General features: G+C 39.6%; 1 protein-coding gene across 3 annotated transcripts in view; it reads right to left on the reverse strand.

Moving 5' to 3' along the window:
• Positions 1-1,876: 1,876 nt before the first annotated feature.
• The window catches only part of pxylp1 (2-phosphoxylose phosphatase 1), a 158,703-nt gene continuing 136,460 nt past the window's right edge, over positions 1,877-24,119 (reverse strand). For all 3 annotated transcript variants that reach the window (XM_060834233.1, XM_060834231.1, XM_060834232.1), the window contains 2 exons: positions 9,754-9,893; positions 1,877-2,910 (listed from right to left, as the gene is read on the reverse strand). In XM_060834233.1, coding sequence (XP_060690216.1) covers positions 1,979-2,910; positions 9,754-9,893 — 1,072 coding nt within the window. In that variant the 3' untranslated portion in view covers positions 1,877-1,978. The remainder of the gene's footprint in view (positions 2,911-9,753; positions 9,894-24,119) is intronic.

Genomic DNA, 24,119 nt, shown 5'->3' on the forward strand with positions numbered 1-24,119 from the left:
TCAGTCGATTCCCTCGAACTCAGCACCGCCCGCCTAACCTGCAATCTTCTTCCTGACCTCTCCGCCCCCACCCCACGCCGGCCTATCACCCTCACCTTGACCTCCTTCCACCTATCACATCGCCATCGCCCCTCCCCTAAGTCCCTCCTCCCTACCTTTTATCTTAGCTTACCTGGCACCCTCTCCTCATTCCTGATGAAGGGCTCTGGCCCGAAACGTCGAATTTCCTGTTCCTTAGATGCTGCCTGACCTGCTGTGCTTTAACCAGCAACACATTTTCAGCATTAGGTAGGGTAGTCAAGTGACAGGTAGGTAGCTACACCGCTAAGTGAATAAGGTCCAGACAAATTTTTTTACTGCCTCTGGGTAGTGTCAAGAGGGATAAGGAGGCAAATTCTCAACCCAGAGCATGTCACAGGATTGGGGGATAATGGAAGCTCAGGAGGCTTTCAGAGGTTAGCGGCAGAGGCACTGGGAAAACAGTTAGGGTTCAGAGGGGCATCAAAGGGGTCAGTAGGACTAGCTGAATGGCTTCCCAGGAATTAGACATGTTTCAATCTGTCTAATATTTACTGCATAATATCCAGAAAATAAGTCTCATCTCTGCCAACACTCCAAACCTAATTTAGAGCCAACAATATTCAAGCAGTGTCCTAGGGAACTGGGGAATTCCCGTTGGGAGTTTAAATTTTCTAGACAGTCCCCATGGAGTTGGTGTGTTGGAACTTCCCAGGAGTCCCAACATGTATCCTTGGGGCTATGTAGTTGTCACTCACTATTGAAGGACCAGAAGATCAGGGCAGCGAATTTTAAACAGCACAGACACTTCCCACTGATCCTTCCAGCACTCCAATGGTTACAGATTGCCAACTTGAAAATGCCCCCTGAGATTCTAATTTGGCTCAAAGTTGAAGAAATTTGTTTGATAAAGGCACTTGAAGCTTGCAATTCCATCTTTCCACTGAATTTCAGAGGAAAGCATTTCCACATTTACAAATGATGGGCGTGCAACATTGTAACATTTTAGATAGTTTTAGATCTTATTGTTATGAGCAAGTCAGTTAGGAAGTCTCAAAATTTATTCTATATAACCTTTCATGATATGTCTAAGAGCTGAATCTACTGTGGTAGGAAGGAATATCTCAAACTAGACTTAATTTGAAATTCAGCTGGCATGAAATCTGATTCTTTCCCAATTGGTTTAAATCATGAAACTTTCAGCCGATACCTAAAACCTTTGAAACTAGTTACCTGCTTTACTTTGGACCAAAATGAAAAGAAGTACCGAGTTCACTAAAAAGAGAGCTACATCAAAATACCAAACTAAACAACACGATCACTAATTTCTAACTTTCTAAACTGAAGCCACTATCAAATTTAAGAGTTATAATTCTTAACGGTCTCTCTTCAAAAGAATTAATGATGAGGCAAGCAAGATTTTGCCTTTAACAATCCATGTTGATTATGCATGACTATATTTTTAGTTCGTAAATATTGTCCTATTTGCTTTTTTGGTAGCGGTTCAATTTTCTTTTGTTAATCAGTCACTGTTAGATTGACTGGTTTATAGTTCCTCAGGTATATTCTTATCTCCCTTCTTAAATATAGATAGATTGCTGAAAGATCCCTGACACCACACATTTTCTTAAAGAAGTATTAATTATGCGTAATCATGTTTTTGTTATTTTATCCCTGGATTATTTTAGAAAGCTTTAGATACCATGTCTGGCTTCAATGGGTTTTTGTAAATTCAAAACATGATATTATGTAGACAAAGTCCCTGGAATACAGTGTCACAACACACAACTGGAGCATGACGTTTGTACAATCCACATTATAATTTATTACCACTGGAAATAAAACAACTCTGCCACTGGAAAAGGTACAATGTCATCAAAATATACCACCAGTAATTCAAAATCAGCGATAGTTAAAACACACAACATTCAGCATTACAGAAACTCCAGCATTGACATATTTAAAATACTCTCCTGTGGCATGCATCGTAATAATTTGTGCTGTTAAAAATGGCAAACATGTCCTTCCTTACAAAACTTAGGAAATTCTCAAAAGGACAGAGGAGTTGTTTAGAATGTGCTTTGTGCCCAGAGCAGAACGAAGTTTGGAATGTGACGTCAATGCCATTATAAAGAATACGAATAAAATGTTGTCTTTTCACCTGTCCATTTTGCCACATTTCAAAGATTATTCGAGCACCAAATCGAGGAAAACTGGCATCAGGAATGCCCAAAGCGCTGAGCAGGGGTGCCACTGTGACATCATGAGCAGAGTAGAGGGCAAACATTTCATCCTTTTTTCCTTGAGCAATCTGTTGCATGCGAGTGACAGTCTGGTTTAAAATTGGGTGGGTTGCAAGTAGTGCATATTTGTAGTACAACTTCTTCCTCTGCCTGTCTTGGTCATCTTCCAGCTGATGTGCCTTGATGACTTTGAAGTGGTTCAAATTAATGCAACCATATTCTGTACATGGAAATGAGATGTTATGACAGAAATGGCATAGCAGGGAGTCAATGGGATTAGCTGCTCTTAACCGTCGCGTGGGAATCCCCACAATTTTTGCCATATCTATGTATGTCTGTTCCAACAGGCTGTTTTTAATCCGCACATTGTACTGGCGTCGTTGTTCCTCCTCTAGGTAGTGATTACGCATCGGGCAGTCGCAGCTGTTAGAGCAGAAAATGGTACTCCACTGGTATCGGATGTGTATTTTGCCCCAGTCCAGTTTTGGTAGTAGGCTGTACAGCAGAGCCAGTCCACTCTGCAGTGTCCGGCTCTTTCCTGTTGATTCCACATACACATGCTTTGTAGTCCAGTTATCAGGCAGCAGTTTATGTTTCTTAATGTACGTGTCGTGCAAATGTTCTCCATTCAGCAGATGCTGGACAACACCTGGAAGCAAAAATAGAGATTGAGAAGAGCCAGCCTAATGGAGAATGGTTTTATTTTGCACCTTGCCCTGTTTTTGCTTGCTGTCAGCAGTGATGCAAAGTGTGATATGACAACTGAATGGAGGAGTCTACTTTCGCCTATTTTGCAACATTTTGCATGGAAATCATTCATAAACAGTGATAAATGGTGGGCCACACTATGATACATCAAAGTAACAAAAACATACTCTAAATGTTCTCAAAACTATAAGTATTGTAGATATTGCAGCAGTGGAGTGATACAGCACCAATTAAACTATTGTGTGAATATCAGTTCTTCAATGTGAATAGCCAATTAATTCCTTCCCCTCTTCTTTCACCATTGTGTTTTTAGTTCCCTTTAAAATACTTATCAAAACAATGTTACAATTCAATCTTCTTTACAACCCTTTCAAAGCACTTTCTTGTGTGAAAATGTTTCCTCATGTTGTCCTTTTCGTAATTTTGAAGACTTCTATAAAATACCGTCAAAACTTTCTCCAGTCTGTCTGCATAACTGAAGCCCCTCATTGATGGTGCCACTCTTAAACCCCCTAACCACACTTGCCAAGGCCTCGGTATTTTCCAAACGGCATCAGCATGCTTGACGGCTATCTCAATGCAAGGTTTGCACATTCCTCTAAGAGGATCCAGAATCATGATGCCATCAAAGCCACTTGGTTATCGAAAGAGAAATGAGCGAGTTTCCTTATGAACCTGCAGAGATGACTGAATCCTATCCCAAATAATTAAGTTAATGCTTTTGAGTGTTTGATTGTGGCCCATTCCCCACAGGGAGCGAGTAAGGCACAACTTCTGATTATGTAAACAAAACCCTGGTGTCGAAATGTCCCTAGGTTCATGCAGACATATGTACACACAGAGGGTGGATTTCAACTTGAAACCTGGTTTGGCAAATCAGCAGCCCATTAGAGAAATTGACCAACTTTCATTTCCCGCAGGAACAATTCGGTGAAAATTCCTGCTATTATTTAATAATCATGCTAATCCAATTTTTGAGCACAATAAGATATTCTAGCAATGCAGAGATTTCATTGCAAATAAACAATAACTGTTCCCTTTTGTTCTCCTCTCAAACAAGTTGTATGCCTGAAAGCAATGCACTCAGTGTTCTGCATCAAAAAAATCATTTGTTGCCTCATGCATTTTTGTCTCTTGCTGTGCAATAACTGCACATCAGCAAATAAACTCAATTCATGAGACTCAAGTTTAAATAGTTCTTGCACATTCAACTAATATGTGGGCAATTGAACTGGTCACAATCACAAACAAACCTTCAAAAGCATAAAGATCCAGAGCTAAGAGTCAAATCAACATCTGGAGTTGGCCCACAAGTACATGAAGTATGAGAAACAAAGGCAGTGTCACACAACTGCTCAATTAACAGAAAAAGACTATCATAAAACTCTCAGTTAATCCTTAGAATGAATGTTTATTGGATTGAAATTTTATAGATTGAATGTTTCTTAATTACTTAAGAATGCAGCAGAGTGCCAATTGTGTATTCTTTTGCACGATAGATAAATTTCTATGGAGTGTTCTTGCAATCAGCATTTCCCCATTAAAGCAATGGTCAAACACTTGCCCATGAATTCACAAAGGTTGTTTATACGCATGCCCCATGGATTTGGATGGTAGAAATTCAAGAAGGAAAGGGGAGAAACTAAAGCAACTTGCAGGCCAATGAGCCCAACATCAGTAATAGGAAGATGTTTGAATCTATTGTTGAGAACAATATAGCAGGGCATTTAGAAAATCAATTGCACAGTGACCTAGTTTTATAAAATGGAAATTATATATGACAAATCTGACATGTGTTTTAGTGGATGTAACTACAAAGAGTGGATAAGGGGAAATCAGTGCATACAATGTATCTGGATTCTCAAAAAGCATATAATACTGCACAGAAAACTCATGGGATTTTTTTTACTAGTTCATTATTGCCTGTGACTAGTGAAGATTGAGAAGATGGCATTGAGCTATCAATTGATGTAGGTATATCCACAATGATATTAGGGAAGAAGATGCAGAATTTGCCCCAGTGACACCGAAATGTTAGTCGTAATATATCAGCATAAACCAAGGAATAATTCTTGTAGAGAAAACAGAGCATCAGAATAAATAGGTCAGTTTGGGTTGTCAATTTGTGACTATTGTCATACTGCAAGGATCTTAGCTAGGTTCACAGGTTTTGCTTTCTTTATCAATAACTTAAATAAGTGAACCAAGTGTAATGTACAGAGGAACCTTGATTATCCAAAGGACACAGGCAGGGAGAATTTCTCTTGGTTAATTGAATTCCGGATAACATAGTTCAGCCTAGCATCAGGACCTTGCAATCTTGCTGGATAATCAGATATTCAGATCATCAAATGCTGGACAATCAAGGTTCCGCTGTATTCATGATGGCTAATGACAAAGTTAGGTGGAAAGGTATATTGAGGAGGACACAAGGAGGCTACACAACGACACAGTCAAGTTGGTAAATGGGTAAAAACACCCACGCACTTTGATTTCAAACTTAACTCAAACCACAAATAAAGTTAAATGATCTCACAGCATAGTTTGAATGGTTTTTCTTGAACTCTTATTTAAGCAATTACTTGTTTCACTGAAGATATGCCCACTTTAAACTCTATGTCTTTATGATTTCAAATATTGGATCATTTTTCATCAAAGAATTGAAATACATAACATTTGCTGAAATTGATAAATGTACACAATTATTCTGTATAATAAAAAAAGGTTGAAATTATAACTAAAATAAGACAGAAGTAAACAATTACACATAGATATTCTCTTTAAATATCATTTACTCAAAGCCCACTTTCCTTCAAGGTTAATTCAGTAATGCACATATACTGCAGTGATATAGAGTCATAGAGATGTACAGCACAGAAACAGAGCCTTCAATCCAACTCATCCATGCTGACCAGATATCCCAACCTAATCTAGTCCCATCTGCAAGCACCCAGCACATATCCCTCCTAACCCTTCCTAATATATACCCATTCAGATGCCTTTTAAATGTTGCAATTGTACTAACCTCCACCACTTCCTCTGGCAGCTCCTTCCATACACGTACCACCCTCTGCGTCAAAAAGTTGCCCCTTAGGTCTCTTTTATGTCTTTCCCCTCTCACCCTAAACCTATGCCCTCTAGTTCTGGACTCCCCGACCCCAGGGAAAAGACTTTGTCTATTTATTCTATCCATGCTCCTCACGATTTTGTAAACCCCTATAAAGGTCACCCCTCAGCCTCCGACGCTCCAGGGAAAACAGCCCCAGCCTGTTCAACCTCTCCCTATAGCTCAAATCCTCCAACCCTGGGAACATCCTTGTAAATCTTTTCTGAACCCTTCCAACTTTCGTAACATCCTTCCAATAGGAAGGAGACCAGAATTGCATGCAATATTCTAACACTGGCCTAATCAATGTCTGTACAGCCGCAACATGACCTCCCAACTCCTGTATTCAATACTCTGACCAATAAAGGAAAGCATACCAAACGTCTTCTTCACTATCCTATCTACTTGCGACTCCACTTTCAAGGAGCTATGAACCTGCACTCCAAGGTTTCTTTGTTCAGCAACACTCTCCAGGACCTTACCATTAAGTGTATAAGTCCTGCCAAGATTTGCTTTCCCAAAATGCAGCACCTTGTAGTTATCTGAATTAAACTCCATCTGCCACTTCACAGCCTAGTGGCTCATCTAATCAAGATCCTGTTGTAATCCGAGGTAACCCTCTTTGCTGTCCACTACACCTCCAATTTTGGTGTCATCTGCAAACTTACTAACTATACCTTTTATACTCACATCCAAATCATTTATATAAATGATGAAAATTAGTGGACCCAGCACCGATCCATGTGGTACTCCACTGGTCACAGGCCTCCAGTCTGAAAAACAACCCTCCACTACCACCACCCTGTCTTCTACCTTTCAGCCAGTTCTGTATCCAAATGGCTAGTTTTCCCTGTATTCCGTGAGATCTAACCTTGCTAATCAGTCTCCCATAGGCAACCTTGCCGAACACCTCACTGAAGTCCATATAGATCACATCCACCACTCTACCCTCATCAATCCTCTTTGTTACTTCTTCAAAAAACTCAATCAAGTTTGTGAGATATGATTTCCCACGCATAAAGCCATGCTGACTATCACTAATCAGTCCTTGCCTTTCCAAATACATGTACATCCTGTCCCTCAGGATTCCCTCCAATAACTTGTCCACCACCGACATCAGCAAGAGGCCCAGCAATCACTTACTTAGCTTCCCACAGAGTTCTAGGGTACACCTGATCACGTCCTGGGGATTTATCTACCTTTTTGCATTTCAAGACATCCAGTACTTCCTCCTCTGTAATATGGACATTTTTCAAGATGTCACCATCTATGTCCCTACATTCTATATCTTCCATGTCCTTTTCTACAGTAAATATTGATGCAAAATACTCGTTTAGGATCTGCCCCATCTCCTGCGGCTGCCTTGTTGATCTTTGAGGGGCCCTATTCTCTCCATAGTTACCCTTTTGTCCTTAACGTATTTGTAAAAACCCTTTGGTTTCTCCTTAACTCTTTGTCAAAGCTATCTCATGTCCCCATTTTGCCCTCCTGATTTCTCTCTTAAGTATATTCCTACTGCCTTTATACTATTCACTCGATCTATCCTGTCTATACCTGACACATGCTTCCTTCTTTTTCTTAACCAAACAATCAATTTCTTTAGTCATCCAGCATTCCTTATATGTATATTAACCCTGGATACAATTATTGGTAATTCGAAAGTGGAATTGATAAAATAATCTTAATATACCACTGATGGCAGATGAAGAAGGTGGTGGCATTTGTTGTAATGTCATTGAACTAGCAATCCAGAACCTCAAGCCAATAATCTGGGGACATTAGTTTAAATCCCACCATGGCAGATGGTGAATTCTGAATTCAGTACAAAGTATGGAATAAAAATCTGGTCTATTGGTGACCACATAACCATTGTGAATTGTCATAAAACCGATCTAGTTCATAAATGTCCTTTGCATATAAATGTCCAGAGAGGTCAGACCATAGCAACCACGATGGCTGGAGGATGAGCGCCTCATCTTCCACCTAGGAACCCTCCAACCACAAGGGATGAACTCAGATTTCTCCAGTTTTCTCATTTCCCCTCCCCCCACCTCATCTCAGTCAAATCCCTCGAACTCAGCACCGCCTTCCTAACCTGCAATCTTCTTCCTGACCTCTCCGCCCCCACCCCCACTCCGGCCTATCACCCTCACCTTAACCTCCTTCCACCTATCGCATTTCCAACGCCCCTCCCCCAAGTCCCTTCTCTCTACCTTTCATCTTAGCCTGCTGGACACACTTTCCTCATCCCTGAAGAAGGGCTCATGCCTGAAACATCGACTCTCCTGCTCCTTGGATGCTGCCTGACCTGCTGCGCTTTTCTAGCAACACATTTTCCGCTCTGAGTCAGAAGTTCTATTTCCAAAATAGGAATTGATAAAATGCCATATGGACTGAATCCTACAGATTGTGCTTTCAAAAAAAAATAGAATGTATCTGACCACAACACCATGCCGCCCTGTCACGGCAACCACTGCAAGGGGAGGCAGAGTGTCAACACAAATACTACCATTGCACGTGGGGACACTACCCACCACGCACACGGCAGGTACTCATGTGACTCAGCCATCATTGTCTATCTCATATACTGCAGACAAGGATGCCCCGAGGCATGGTATATTGATGAGACCAAGTGGACACAACGACAATGGACGAATGGATACCGCACAACAATCACCAGATAGGGGTGTTTCCTCCCAGAGGGGGAATACTTCAGCGGTCAAGGACATCCAACCTCAGACCTTCCGGTGACCGTTCTCCAAGGTGGATCTTAGGGTACACAACAATGCAGAGGCTGATAGCCAAGTTCAGTACAATGAGGATGGCCTCAACTGGAACCTTGGGTTCACGTCACACTACAGGTAACCCCACTACACTATACACACTCACACACAAGCCCACATACACACACACACACTCTTACACACAATCACACTGACACAGACCCTCTCTCATACACACGGTCTCGCTCTCTCTCTCAGATGCACACCCCAATTCATACACACACACACCTTCTCAGGCATATACTTTATCACACTCACACACATACTCTATCAAACACACACACATACAAATCTCTGGGGTGAATTTGCATTTACAGATACATTGTATTTTTTTTCAGAAAGCACACAATCTATAGGCAGTCATGTGATATTTTATCAATTCCTACTTTGAAAATAGAACCAGTCTGACTCAAGATTGGGATAAAGACAGACTCTAACTTCACAACTTTAATGCATTGTCTGAGCTGAAATGACATTTTTTTCTCATAAAACCTTAAGTTATCTCAGGAGTGTGACTTGAAAGAAGTTCTGGGATTTGAATATTAAAGAATCAAAACCTGCAACTCATTCTAAGTGATTAAAAACTTAACAGCAATCTAGGTCTGTTCAATACATTGCATCAGCTGTATGACACTTTGATCTTTTACTATAAATGCTGCGTCATATGAGCTTGCCCCAGTAGCTACCTGAAGGAGCAGTGCTTTGAAAGCTTGTACTTCTAAATAAACCTATTGGACTACAACCTGGTGTTATGTGATTTTTTAACTTTATCCTTCATCATATAATTTCACTTCTGCCCTTCACACATTGCAGCAGCACTCGCACACTCCACACAAGATTTACACTTGCACCACCACAAAAATTAAACTAAAACCTAAGTTGTGTGGTACTTCACCTATTTGGGTCAGTTCTCCCATTTCACACACTGTGTGGCTGGGGAGGAGAGCAATATTATTCAAGGGACCATCCAGTTTACAGGCAGTGACGATGTTCCTGTTCTTGATGAAGGTTTCCAGCAGCCGGTGAGAGGGTTTCCTTTCAAACAGAGAAAGAAAAATGTAGTTTAATACTCCTGGATAAAAATTAAAGCATTTAATAAGCAGCAATATTGCAATTCACAGGAACATACTACAACAAAAGCCTGTACTGCTTCCCTCATTACTGTCACTGTTTTTATTCTGCATTAGCTAACTCTTATCTGTCTGCAAAGCTGAGAATTCCTTGTTATCAAACAAATTATTTTTTTCTGCTTCCATCACCCTTTCAGTTAATGTGTATCACATCTCCATAACTCATTGCTTAATCTGCTTTTCCTCATTATGCCAAATTGTTTTGCCATTATCCTAAAGGTGCACCCACTGACTCACTGATCGTTCTGCCACCAGAAGCAGTTTCCCCTTAGATCCTCCATCAGAACTCTTCACCATTTTGTACACCTCGAACAAATCTCTAATTAACTTCATACAAGAACAAAGGAGAGTGCGTGCTGGAAATTACAACAGTACAACATGAAACATTCATCAGATCTGGCAATATCTGGAGACAGAATTTGCAAAAGGCCATCGATCTCAACTATTAATTCTGTTTCTCTTCTCAAAGTTGCAGTCAGACTGAGTATTTTCAAATTTACGGTTCAGATTTCTGATATGTGCGATATTTCAGTTATGCACCAGTAGTGCCAGGATTTGCAGGTCAGGAGAAAAATGGTTTAAAATTGTTAGAAAAATTACAGTTATCCAAAAAAAAAAGCATGTTAACTATGTAGGGTCAACCAATGGCAAATTGTTGGGTGTGGAGATGCTTTCAAATCTGTTTAGAGTTGTTATGACACACCCCTGGTGGGCCTTGAACCTAGGTCTCTTGGCCCAGAGGAAGGGATGCTATCACTGCTTCAGCAGACTCCCAAATGGCTGGGTGTAGAGAACAATGAAATTTAACAAAATAGCTTATTCCACACAGCTCATTTGATTGCCTTTCGATAATGAGTATTGCTGATTGTGTATCAATTGTGTTTAATTTTATGCAGGTAGAGGACATTAATTGGGGTTTCACTTGAGCATGTAAACAACATTTAATGAACAGTAGCATGATTAACATTGAGGTTATAGATATTTTAACTCCATCTGTTCTGACATGTATGATACAACTAGGGAGCAGGTGGGAATTGAACTTTAGCCTTCAGGCAAGGTAGGGACACTACCAGTGGCCACAGACCCCTCAAGTTTGGAGTTGCATTCTTGTAATGTTTCAATCCGTAAATAAACTTAAGACTGAGTCTAAGTTGGCTCCTGTATTATCCTTCAGCAACTAGCTTTCTGTTTTTTTTAAAATTAAGCCTACTTTTCTAGTCACCCTGTTCAGAGGTGTTATTATACAGTTCTAGAGTAGTTGGGACTTGAACGCGGACCTCATGGTTCAGGGGCAGGGACAGGATCACTGTGCCACAAGAAGATCCCTTGCTAATGGCTTTCTTGAATAGTAGTAGTATTGGTTCCATCCGTTCTTTGCACATACCAGGATTGCACGATAAATGGATGTCAAACATTCAGTTGCAGTCTGCTGAACCCACTCACATTTACAAAGAACCTCTATCAGTTACTGTGCATTAAATTTTCTCATTTTACTGGCAAAGTGCCCTTGAGTTAGATTCAGGGCAACCAATCCACATGAAGCTTTCTCATGCAATCATCTGCCCTTCATCTGATTTACAGCAGAGATGGAAATCGAATTCTCTGATGTCATCTGATGGCATCTTATTCAAACTATTGTTGCACACTTTAGATGCTGTAAATGAGAAGCTGCCCCACATACTGTCATATCTAACTGTTATATTGCAGTAAAGGAAGCTATCACACCATTTTGCAGATAGGAACTTGGAGATGCTAGTGGATGGGTAGCACAAGAGGAGGAGAATTTTTTTTCCTTCTGATTAGCAAATTTAAATGAGCCTGGACTGAGACAGCAATGAAATGTTACACATGAAGGGAAACACGCAGAATGTGGAGAGAAGGTTAATGGCTCTCTGTGCTCAGACAGGGCGAGTGCCTCCATCTTATTACCGCTACCTCATACTGACAGGACTACAGAAATGAGATTGACTGCTCTTGCCATCAAGGCAGCATTTGCTGATCATGGCATCAAGGAGCCCTTTCATAGTGGATGTCTATGGGAATCAGTAGGAAAACTCTCCATTGGTTAGAGTCATACCTGGTACAGAGGAAGATGGTTATGGTTATTTAAGGCCAGTCAGCTGAGCTCCAGGACATCTCTACAGGAGGTCCTCAGAGTGCCATCCAAGGCCCAACCTCCTTCAGCTCTTCCACCAATGACCTCCCATTCATCATAAGGTCAGAAGTAAGGACGATGATCGCAGAATGTTCAGCATCATCTAAGACTTCTCAGAAGTAAACCATGTCCAAATGCAGCAAGACTTGGACAATAGCCAGGGTTGACTGAAAAGTGGCAAGTAACATTTGCATCACACAAATGTCAAGCAATGACCATCTCCAACTAAAAAGAATCTAACCATCATTCCTTGGGTCATTCAATGGTACTACCATCATTAAATTCACAATTGTCAACATCCTACAGATTATCATTGACCAGAAACTGAACTGGACTAGCCATAAAAATTGAGTGGCTATGCAAACAAGTCCGAAGTTGAGAATCCTTCAATGAATAACTCATCTTCTGACTCTCCAGAGCATATCCACAATCTACAAGACCCAAGTCAGGAGGTGATTGAATACTCCCCACTTGCCTGGAAGGTTGCAGCTCCAACACCACTCAGAAAGCTTGACACCATCCATCACTAAGGAGCCCACTTGATTGGCCACCCATTTTTATGGCACCACATTCCCAAATATTCATTCCCTCCACCGCCGACGCTCAGTAGCAGCAACATGTCCCATCTACAAGCTGCACTATAAAAATTCACCTTAGACAATACTTTCCAAACCTATGACCATTGCCACCTGGAAAGACAAGGCCACAGATGCATGGAACACAACAACAAATTTCCCTCCAAGCCAGTGACCATCTTGAGCTAGAATATATCTGTTTCTTCAATGTTGATGGGAAAAAATCCTAGAATTCCCTCCTTAATGGCAGTGTGGGTTTACCTATAGCATATGGACTACAGCAGTTCAAGAAAGCAGCTCACCTTTACCTTCTTAAGGGCAATTAGGGATATGCAATAAACGTTGGCAAAGCTAGAGATGCCTATATTCCATGAATAAAAAAAAACACTCACCAAGCTTATCGACGACATTTCTCAGTATTGTACATATCATGTCCATCCACCTTGACCACTGAAACTACTATTGCTCCCTGCCTTCCGAGTTTCCTACTCACTCAGTTACCACCAGGTAACTGCCCTGATTTTCACAACGGGTATTGGTGCTGTCAGGTTTCTTAGGGGAGATGGGGAAAATAACTTTTACAGAGCAGTTTATTCATGAAAGAATCTGTTTGTTTTATAAGATGATTCATTTTGTTACTGTGCCAAAGACTGATTTGCTGAAATGAGTGAGTGTTACAATGCAAAAATATTGATGAAAATAAATGAATTCATTGTCATTTCTTATGTCCACCAATGGGAGATAAAGCATATTATCAATTCAATGCAAGTTTCTTATTTTCTTAGCCTGACTTCAGGCATACTAAAGAAATATATACATAAAATATACGAGCAGCTGTTCTAAACCAGAAGGGGATGTTATTTTAATGTCCCTTCTGACAGGCAGACGCAGAGCTGTCAAAACCAATGTGCAGAAAATTAAGATGCTCAGACAATTTCGCTGTGACTGACAACACTAAAACTAAGAGGAAATCAACAGCATCCCAAAAATGATAAAATAAATTACTGGCTTTATTTACATTTTGAAGCAAAATCCAAGCAATGCAGTTTTATTTATGAATATAGAAAGCATCAAATAGAATGCTTAGTAAGACTTTCTAATATCTTGTTTTAAACAATTTGGTGATTTCCAAACTAAGTTACTTCTTTTTCAGAAAGAAAAGTTATGCATGTGAAGATTGTTCTTAGCAATAACTGGTGCCAGATTTTGATTAACTTGGCTTTCTATCTATGACTTTGAGTTTTCACATGCTTAAGCAGATATATTTCCATGGAAACACTGAAGTTATTTCAATGTAGCTACATGTAAATGATATTAAGTATATTACCTTTGCAAATTAAATGGATAATAATCAGTCATTAAATCTATTGCTATAATTGCATTGATATGATGAAATTTGCATTGGTAATAGAACTATGCTTTCAAAATCCCTTCTCTAACGTTCAATGATTCTTGCAGACTGTTGTGTTTTCACTTCTTATGTAGTGTCCTGCTTCCAAAAGCCATACAGCTTGTGTCAGTGCCTATCTTCATCTGTGAGTGTTCACACCCTGAACAAAATGTAAAACAGTTTGACAGATTTGGTGTGAAACCATTATCAACCTCCAATAAAACTTCTGAATGATCGTTATTGTCAGTCAATGAGGAAACAATGCAAATGTTAACTCAATAGCACCTCAAATACCCAAATGTTAGGCTTCCTTCTCCTTTAATTTGCATGAATATTAATAATTTAAGGCCTTCTACATCTTTTCTACGGAAAGTAGCTAAAAGATCCCAAACTATGACAACATCAGGAATTTTCATTTTAAAATACCATTCATGGAATGGCAACAGTCTTATACTAAGACAGTCTGTTTGTAACCTTGGCGGTCACATTTGACCCTGATATGAACTTTTGTTTCTGCATCATTAAGACCACCTACTTTCACCTTAGTAACATTGTCTGATCTTGCTAAAATCGCCATTGATGCCTTCTTTAACACTGGATCTGATGGTTCAAACACTCCTGGGAGATCCCCTACATTCTATATTCTCTGGGTCTGAGGTCATTCAGAGGTCTGCTGTGTCATAATTTGTGGAAAATCCCATTCCACTGTCAGCTTTTTGCTCACTGACCCATCAGCTCTCAAACTGGCAACACCTTTGATATTAACATTCTTTTCCTTTTCAAAATACTTCTACGGCCTCTTCCTTCCCCACCTCAGAAATAGCCTGCAGCTGAACCGCCCTCTGAGACATCTACACCCACCTAATTCTGGCCTAGATTGCGTTTTTTCAATTTTAATTACTCCACAATTAACTGTTGTGCCTTCAGCTCCTTGGTCCAGAGGTATGGAATTCCCTTCCTATAAGTCTCCAACTCATTGTTACCCTTTAAGAGACTACTTAAAGTCTCACATTTTGGCAATGCTTTCAGTCATCCGCTCTAACATCATCTTATGTGACTCGGTGTTTTGCAATGTTCCTGTGTATATTTCATTATGTTATAGATACAAGTAGTTATAGACAGAGTGAAAAATAAAGCTGCATTGTAAATTTAAATATTTCCCCCTGCTAGATTAGCTTAATTAAACTCCCAGTAAGTTTACAGAGAAGAAAATAAAGTGAGGGTCAATGATCATTCCACACATTCCTAAAATAAATGTCCAAAAATAACATTTATCTTGGTGACTTTATATTTTTGCATTTGATTTCTAATAAATATCTTTCTACATCTTTAACCTATATACAGCTTGCATAACTTGCTTAGTAACAAGGTAAATTGCCAACTTACGAACTTGGGAAAAGTTGCAAAAATTCAGTTATTTTTCTCTTTCAATTATTGACCAGGTATTGCTCTCAATAGTCCATAAGATTCCTTTACAGACTTTTTACGGAATTTTCTACAGGGGGCTATTCTAAAACACATAGCTAAAATCTTTTTTTTGTATCTTTATTGGACCTATGCCCTGTGACAGGGCAAGAAGTTTTGACTCACCTTGGTCAATGAAATTACACAATTGTTAAAGGGAGTGGAGAGAATGAGCCATAAAGTTTCAGCAAGTATAATTCAAAATCAAATCAGGAGCAGAAAATAATAAACAAGATGGGATTGAGAGAGATTAAAGAGACAGAAAGAAAAAGGTAAATATGCCTTTTTAAAAATCTCCAACATTAAGAAAAATCTGAAAGAATGCAACATCACATTTATAAAAAAGATTTTCTGGTGTCAGCGAAGTTGCTTTGCAGTAAGTAGATTGGATCATGCTGTTATAAGTGTAATTACACTTGAAGAGATGATCCCTAAGATTTTCCTGACAAGTTTTGTACATATTGATCATGTAGGTCAAGGTTGCTCAGTTATGTAGATAGATTAAATTGAATTGAATTAGCTTTATTGTCACATGTACTCACATGATTAGATTAGATTCCCTATATGTGGAAACAGGCCCAACAAGCCCACAACGACCCTCCAAAGAGTAACCCACCCCACCTCTGACTAATGCACCTAGCAACTATGGACAATTTAGCATGGCCAATTCACCTGTCTGCACACCCTTTGGTGAAAAATTTACAGTTGCCACTTACACAGCCATCGTAGGTACAAAGGTACAGATTCTGGAGTACAATTTCTTAGGAAACCATTAGCAAAGCAATCATTGCTCTCCTTAAATCTGAAAAGGTTAAGAGAGATCTAATAAATATATTTAAATTAAGAATAGGTTTACATTAGAAAGCTGGTTGAAAACGTGTTGCTGGTTAAAGCACAGCAGGTTAAGGCAGCATCCAAGGAATAGGAAATTCGACGTTTCGGGCATAAGCCCTTCATCAGGAATGAGTTACATTAGAAAGCGTAGAGTGAAAATGTTTCCTATGGCAAATGGGCCAGTATTGCAGAATTAAAATACTGTTAAAAGTCTGGGACACTCCACCTAAAGGATAATGAAATCAAATTCCATAGGACTTCTAAAAAGACAATTAGATGAGTCCTAAGGAGGACTAATTTACAGTGTCATGAGGGAAAGATAAGCTATATGGGAGAGAATTGAACAGCTTTTTCAAGCATTGGCCCAGCTGTGATGGGCTGAATAGCCTCTTTCTATGTTGTGAGACAATGGTTTGACCATTTTTCAATTTGTAAATCCCCACATTTTGTGAAAAGATAGTACAGGATAATGTGTACAGTGCCTGAGAGAGACTAAGAAACAGAGAGAGACTAAGAAACAGAGAGAGAGAGAGCGCTGCAAATACAGTAAAGTAAGAAAAGGCAGACCTTTAATCATCATCATCAATGTTCTGTCTTTGGTTTGACCACTAATATGCACTGCCTACGTCATTTCTCCACACTTTTAATTAAAGTTATAGCAGCAGCAGCTTGGAAGAACCCACAGTCATAGTGATTACAATTCATGAATGTAAATAGTGCATAGAATGGGAAAATTTCCACGAAGGTCCTCTGAACTTCTCGTAATCGGAAACTTCAGTGGAAATCTTGAAGAAACAGCATAAACAACCATTGATGTTATTGTTCCAGGGTTTTGTCTGAAGTTACACTGGACAATCTGAAGAGCTGTTGCTGTTATTCACATTCAACAGTCAGCAATACAACTTCTCTCAACCACCAGGGGGCAATATACTGCTACTACTTGGCAGATAACTGGACGCACTACGAGAAGCAAAAGTGCCTCTAAATAAAAGTTCTACTCCGGAGCTGATTTTTAGCCTAATTGAAATGGCTAGTGAGGACATTATATTCTAAAGTCAAGACTCAAACCATGTGATGTGATATGGGAGTGCGATCTCTCCCAATGAACTATACACGAGCAATGGAGAGTTGGAAAAAGGTTGGACGTGGATCTAATGATGACAGTGCCAGGTGCTGTGCCTGCATCACCCAGTGTAATTCTGATGAGGTAAATCACCAGCTCCGCAGTTCCCACTAAAACAACAGCAGAATCATGGTGCAATCTATTTGGATTGATATAAATAGCTCAAATGTAATAGTGACTGATATTAAAGTAAATCAGTAAAAACAGAGGTGGGATGCAGTTCCCAGTACACATCATACCATGTGAGAAGCAGTGAGCTCAAAAAAATGAAGGACAGAAAAGCAACAACAAAATAAAATGAACAAAGGAATCATCTGACTTTTGGTATACTCCTCCAACCAGAAGCGTGAAGGAAATAGAATTGAGTTCAGTACCAGTTTCTTTTCTCCAGCATGAACAAATATATGTAAGAGTCCAATACCAAGAAAGACAGCTCGAAAAGAAAACCATAGAATTGTGAATGAGGAATAAGTAACAAATTAATGGCAGTTCCAAGTGAGGTCTGTTTCACCTAATCTCTCTGAAAATCACAATTTACTGTACATTTGAATTGCCTCACTTGTTCTCTCCTGTCACGATACTTGCCACAACATATAAAAATAGTAAAATCTATTACACTTATAAGTGAGTTTTTGCTTGCATCTCAAAACCATTATAACGTCTCTTCCCCTGCCTCAGGTTCCTCATCTTTCTCTTCCCCGCCCTTCAGTCAATCTGAATTTTAATACAACAGATGTTTCTATTCCAAATTCTTTTTCTAAAGCATTAAAACTTCACATTTTAAACAGGGTAAATGCTAAATGTAGACTTGCGATGGACAGGTGGATAGCAGAGTTCTCCATCATGAAAAGAAGCCCAATGTATCCAAGCCATTCCATCAGGCACCAATTAAATCTAGTCTGCTTTCCAGTACTTGGCCTGTAGCCTCATAAGCCATGGCAGTCCAACTCATTATCTAAATACTTCTGAAATGTTGTGGTGGTTCCTGCCTTGACAACCCTTTTAGGCAGTGAGTCTGAGGTATCTACCACCATCAGTGTGAAATAATTTGGCCTTAAACTCCCTGTAAACCTCCTGCTCTTCACCTTAAATGTATGTCCCCTGGTTACTGATCCCTCCACAAAGTGGGAAGTTTCTTTCTATGTATGCCTCTCATAATTCTGTATGCCTCAATCAGGACAACCCTCCTCTGCCTTCAGATAATAACCACAGTCTATCTAGTCACTTTTCATACCTGAAACACAGCAGCACAGGCAACATCCTAATGAATCTCCACTGCACCTTCTCTAGAGAAATCACATCTTTCCTAAAGTGTGGTAGCCAGAACTGCCTATAGCACTCCAGCTGTTGCCTAACTCACACCATATCCACTTCCATCATGTCCTTCTTGCTCTTGTATTCAATACCTTGACTACTAAATGCCTTTGGCTAATAAAATATGTACACATCATCTTAATCACTTTATCAACCTGTTCTGTTGCCTTCAAGGATCTATGGACATGCACAACAAGGTCCCTCTAATCTTCCGTAATTTCTAAGATCCTACTATTCATTGTCTACTCCCTTGCCTTGTTAGCCTTCCCAAAATGCATCACTTCACAATTTTCTAGACTTAATTCCAGTCAACTGACTAGCTCATCTAAATCATACTGCAGCCTGCGGCTTTCCTATTCACTATTTACCACACCACACATTTCCACATAATCCATGAACCTTCTGATCAAATCGCCTATATTCATGTCTAGGTCATTAATGTACAGTAGAAACAGAAAGTGACCGAGCATCAAACCCTCTGGTATGCCACTTGGCAGAGGCTTCCAATCATAATAACAATCTGAGATTATCATCCTCTGCTACCTGCCACTAAGCCAATTTTGGATATAATTACCTTGGGCCCCATGGTCTCTTGTATTATTAACCAGTCTTCTGTGAGAAACTGTGTCAAATACCTTACCAAAATCCATGTAGACTACATCCAATTCACTACCCTGTTATGAAGTTGAAGGCATATACTGTTCCTTTAAGAGAGAGAGCGCTTACAAGCACCTGTGTACACAACTGGGTGGCAGTCCCAGACTGTACTTGAAAACTGAAAATATGTAACATTTGGCTGAAATGGATATCTGAGTTTTGGTTGCTGTTTTGACAATTCGAATTTAACCAATTTAAATTATGCCCCAAAATACTAAAACCCAATCGAGTTTGAATTTATTGTTTTGCCAACATCAAACCAATGAGATGACCTGAAGTTGTGAGATATAAAATGTGGACATTTTGAAGATTGGTCAGAGAGAGAGAACTGCCATTGAGACAGAAAAGTCTGGAGAACAACTTGCTCTCCAAGAAATTAGGAAACACTCTCTATCAAAGGTATATTTTCATATGAAGCATACTTGCAGTAAAAAGAAAGAAGATGACCGAGGGAGATCCTGGAAAAAGAAGGACACAGAAGATGACAGTGACTGTGTGGTTTTGAAATTAAGTTAATATAATTTTAGTAAATGTTTTATTGGAACAGCATATTGTTCTCGAATTGGAGGCAGATAGTAAGCAGTTAAGAGAAAAGGGGGGCTTGGAATTGTGAATTGTTGTTGTTTAATGTTCACTTTTAGAGTTAAATATAAATTGATGTTATTTTCTTTAACTAGTGGAATTTGGGTGTGCTCTGTCACTCATATTTTGACAGATTATGAGGCAAGGCGAGCTTTTCTGGGTGTTTGGTTTAACTGACAGAGGGGTTCACTGCTATGTCATAACAACCCTCATCCACACAGCTAGTCATAAAAATCAGTCAGACATTATAAACCCAATGAAACCATGCTGAAGATCCTTGATTAATTTTCCAAGTGAAGATTAATAGTGTCTCTCTGAATTATTTCCTATTATTTCCCTACCATCGTATTAGATTCATTGGTCTATTACTGCCTGGCTTATCCTTACCAATCTTTTGAATAATGGTATCACATTACTTGTTTTCTACTTGCTTGGAATATTTCCTGTGTCTAGAGAGGAACTGAAAATTAGTGACATGACCCCTACAATCTCCTTCCTTGCCTCTCATCCCAGCCTGGAATACAACACATTATTAACTTGCAGACCATGAGGACCTATTTTAATCTTTTCTCTTCAGCATGTCAGCTATTTAGAAACTGTCCCTGTGTTTGGTCTTAATAGCTCAAAAGCTAAGGAACAGGAAAGTCATCAAGTGTTCCCATGCATTATCATTACCTAGTGTATGTAGGTGGTTATTGAGTGAGGACAGGATTGGACTCTGACGTGGACGCGGTCCTTGACAGTTAAGTAGTTCACTGACATCCTGTCTAGGGCGACACATGAAGAGTGATGAACACAGTGGCCAAAGCGGAAGAATTACTAGCTTCAACAGAAGTCATCCATTAGCAGACAGTCTTCAATTGAAGGAGGCAGAAAACAAGCACACCCTCTCAAATACAGAGCCACCAGACATAGAGACAGTCAGTACATTCACCTTTACTTTTCACTTTGGGTCGCTACTGGTCTCCCAACACATGCAGGATATGGAGGAGGTGCACTAATACCTACGTAGTGCTGTTCCATTCCAGTGTCCTGGATAGGATGACCTATATGGCCAGGGTATACTTCAGGCAAACCTATCCTTTAGCAAGGACTAGGTCAGGATCAAAGGTAGAAAAAGGTGTGTCACTTGCAAAATGAACCACGAGGCATGAAGTTACAAGGCTTTTCTTTCTGCAGAAGTGAAATATTTGAATGATTTATTGCCTCCTTATTTTTGGAGTGGTCCGGTGAGCACGTAAGACTGCAGAGTCCCACAACCAGTTTTTGGAAGGCCTAGAATTGCAGGGTAATGAAGACCAAACAGGGTTCCAACAATATCTTTGTCCTGTTCTGCTCCTCAGAACTGGGCATACTAAAGAGAAATGTCCAAATTTTTAAACCAACCTGTCACATGATAAACATGATAGCCAATGTATAGGAATATAAATGGTAGAATGTAAAAGTAATAGAAATCTGAAATTAAAAGTCTAACGATGACCATGAATCCATTGTTGATTGTTGGGAAAAAAAATCCCATCTGGTTCACAAATGCCCTTTAGGGAAGGAAACTGCCATCCTTACCTAGTCTGGTCTACATGCAACTCCTGACCCACAACAATGTTATTGACTCTCTACTGCCCTCTGGGTAATTAGGGATGGGCAATAAATGCTGGCGTGGCCAGCAACGCCCTCATCCTGTGAGTGAATAAAAAAAGACTAATTCATATATAAATAAATGGAGATATACAGCCTCACGGGGAATCCTCTCTGACCTCACGAACACAAGACAAACAAATAATTCATGAAGGAATGCAAAACACACCACATCTGTCAGAAACCATCAGCATGAGGCACTCCAGGCACAAAAAACCCAAAATATCTAATTCTTCCAAAGGGATGTTTGAGCTATTGTTTGCCTGAGTTGTGGCCAGACCAATGAGAAATACAACCCATTGCTTTCATGGCAATGGCAGAGAATTTGATCCAATTCTCAGATAATTCTCTATGTCAATCAAAATGAACTATTCTGAGGCACTTTCAGTATCTTATGGGTACAGTTAAGCATACCAGGAAGGAACCAGGCAATTTTCACTATTCCTGGATTTTTAGTCATGTCAAGGGAAAATTTGGATGAGGCTGGAAAACAGGCACAAAGATGGACATGTGGACAATCCTCACTAGATTGCAGCAAATGTCATCAGCATGTGATCTTGGTGCTGCCTGCTAATTTAAATGATAGTGGTGTGCAGCCCAGCATGAAGTTGCTTGTGGCCATGCACCTCAGCAGAGAGTTCCAGTTGGAGAGAGATTCACAACATTTAAAGCTAATATGCACTAGGTAAAGATAGAGTGCACTCCGACTGTAGTAGGTGCCTGAAACAGTCTGAGCAGAAAGAAGAGGGAGAATAGTTTAAAAGGCCAAAGCATGTTCCAAAGTTCTCAAATGCATTAGTGCAGGAGGTGGACAATAAAAGGGAAGGCCTCTTCATTCAGGCAGCTGGGATGTCACCCAGTCTGAACTTACAAGGCAGTGAGAACAAAAAACCATCCCAGTTCATGACAGCAGTCCAGCTGCAAGAACTTCAATTACCTTTCTGCTGATATCACATTCAGTGTGCTCCTGGGCAAAGTGGCTGGAAGTGGAAACATGTTAGCAAACAAGGTTGATACATTATTGCAATTTCCCACGTCCACCCACTGTTAATCACACTTTCTGGTAAAAAAAACAAGTATAAGTCCAATAGATCAAACCCCAAGGAAAAATCCTATAGATCTCATCTTGCTATTCATCACACTCATTTGTTAAGTGGTGTCTTTCTATAAAGCACGGTAGGATATTACATTAAATTAAAGGAACTCAATAAATGCAACTTGTGTTATTGGAAAAATTCAGTAAAATTTAAGTTACTTGCATTTAATATGGTCGACTAAAGATGGACAAATTCCTGAAAATGGATTTTATGTTAGGAGTGCCATTTCTAAATTTTAATTCAATTTGTTTTTAGCAATATTCAGAGGTGTTGACAAAGTTATTTGTCTTGCACACATCAAGATAAATGTAAGAATGCCAAACTTCCAATGATCGCAATAACCTATACCACAGGAGGAAAAGGGACTGATTATTTGGCAAGTCAATTCTGATCGACCAAGATGTTCCTGTCAAGAAAGCAGTAAGGAACAGTAAGTTCTTGGATAATTCATACCTGTTTGTAGAGAACTTTATAGGAATATATCTCATTTCTTGCAAATGTAAATGATCCACATTTGAGCTCAACTGATTATCTTGAATTGGTGGCAGTTAGCATAAGAAGAATTGTTCGACAAGTGCTGTCAAATCAGCAGAATCACATCTAACACTAGTTGTTTTATTTTCGGTTCTAAAAGTATAGGCTGGCTGAGCACACTATGCACTCTGCCTATAATGAGCATGAAGCAACCAAACCTTAAGACATATGGCCTACACATGGGGCATGGCACTGAAAGTGAAACTCAAATGCCAATTGTGCGGTGGGTGGAATATCTTTTTGAACTAATAAAACACATAATTACAAGATCAACTGTGCATTCATACTTTTTTGTATCATATCCCATCACTACAACCAGCATACAAAGTCAGCTTTATAGGTCAAATCTATTGAATAAGTTTAGAAAAAATAATTATCAGTCTCTGAAGACTGAAGGAGGGTTTTTTATGTTTATTTTATGTGGGGTGAACAGAAAAGTAGAGAGGCATACCAGAATGAATAGAGAAAAGGATTGGAATAAAGACAATATGAGCTGGAATATCCAGTATGACGCATAAAGTAAGCGTGAGGCAGCAAGAAAGGAAGTCTTGACAGAGCATGTAGAATGCAGGAATCAAGGAAAAAAAGAGAAATGAACAGTATGGAAACTTATTTTATAGCAGCATTCCTTCAGAACTGCAGTCTAAACAGTGGTGGAATCAATGACGTTTACTGAGAGGTCATGCTGACCTAAAGTGTTGCAATCATGCATGGCGGCTAAAGGGGCAATAAAACAAACTTTTACACTTTTGTGCCATTGTAAGCAGGATA

Source organism: Hemiscyllium ocellatum, chromosome 13 (genome assembly GCF_020745735.1).
Source record: "Hemiscyllium ocellatum isolate sHemOce1 chromosome 13, sHemOce1.pat.X.cur, whole genome shotgun sequence".
Lineage (NCBI taxonomy): Eukaryota > Metazoa > Chordata > Chondrichthyes > Orectolobiformes > Hemiscylliidae > Hemiscyllium > Hemiscyllium ocellatum.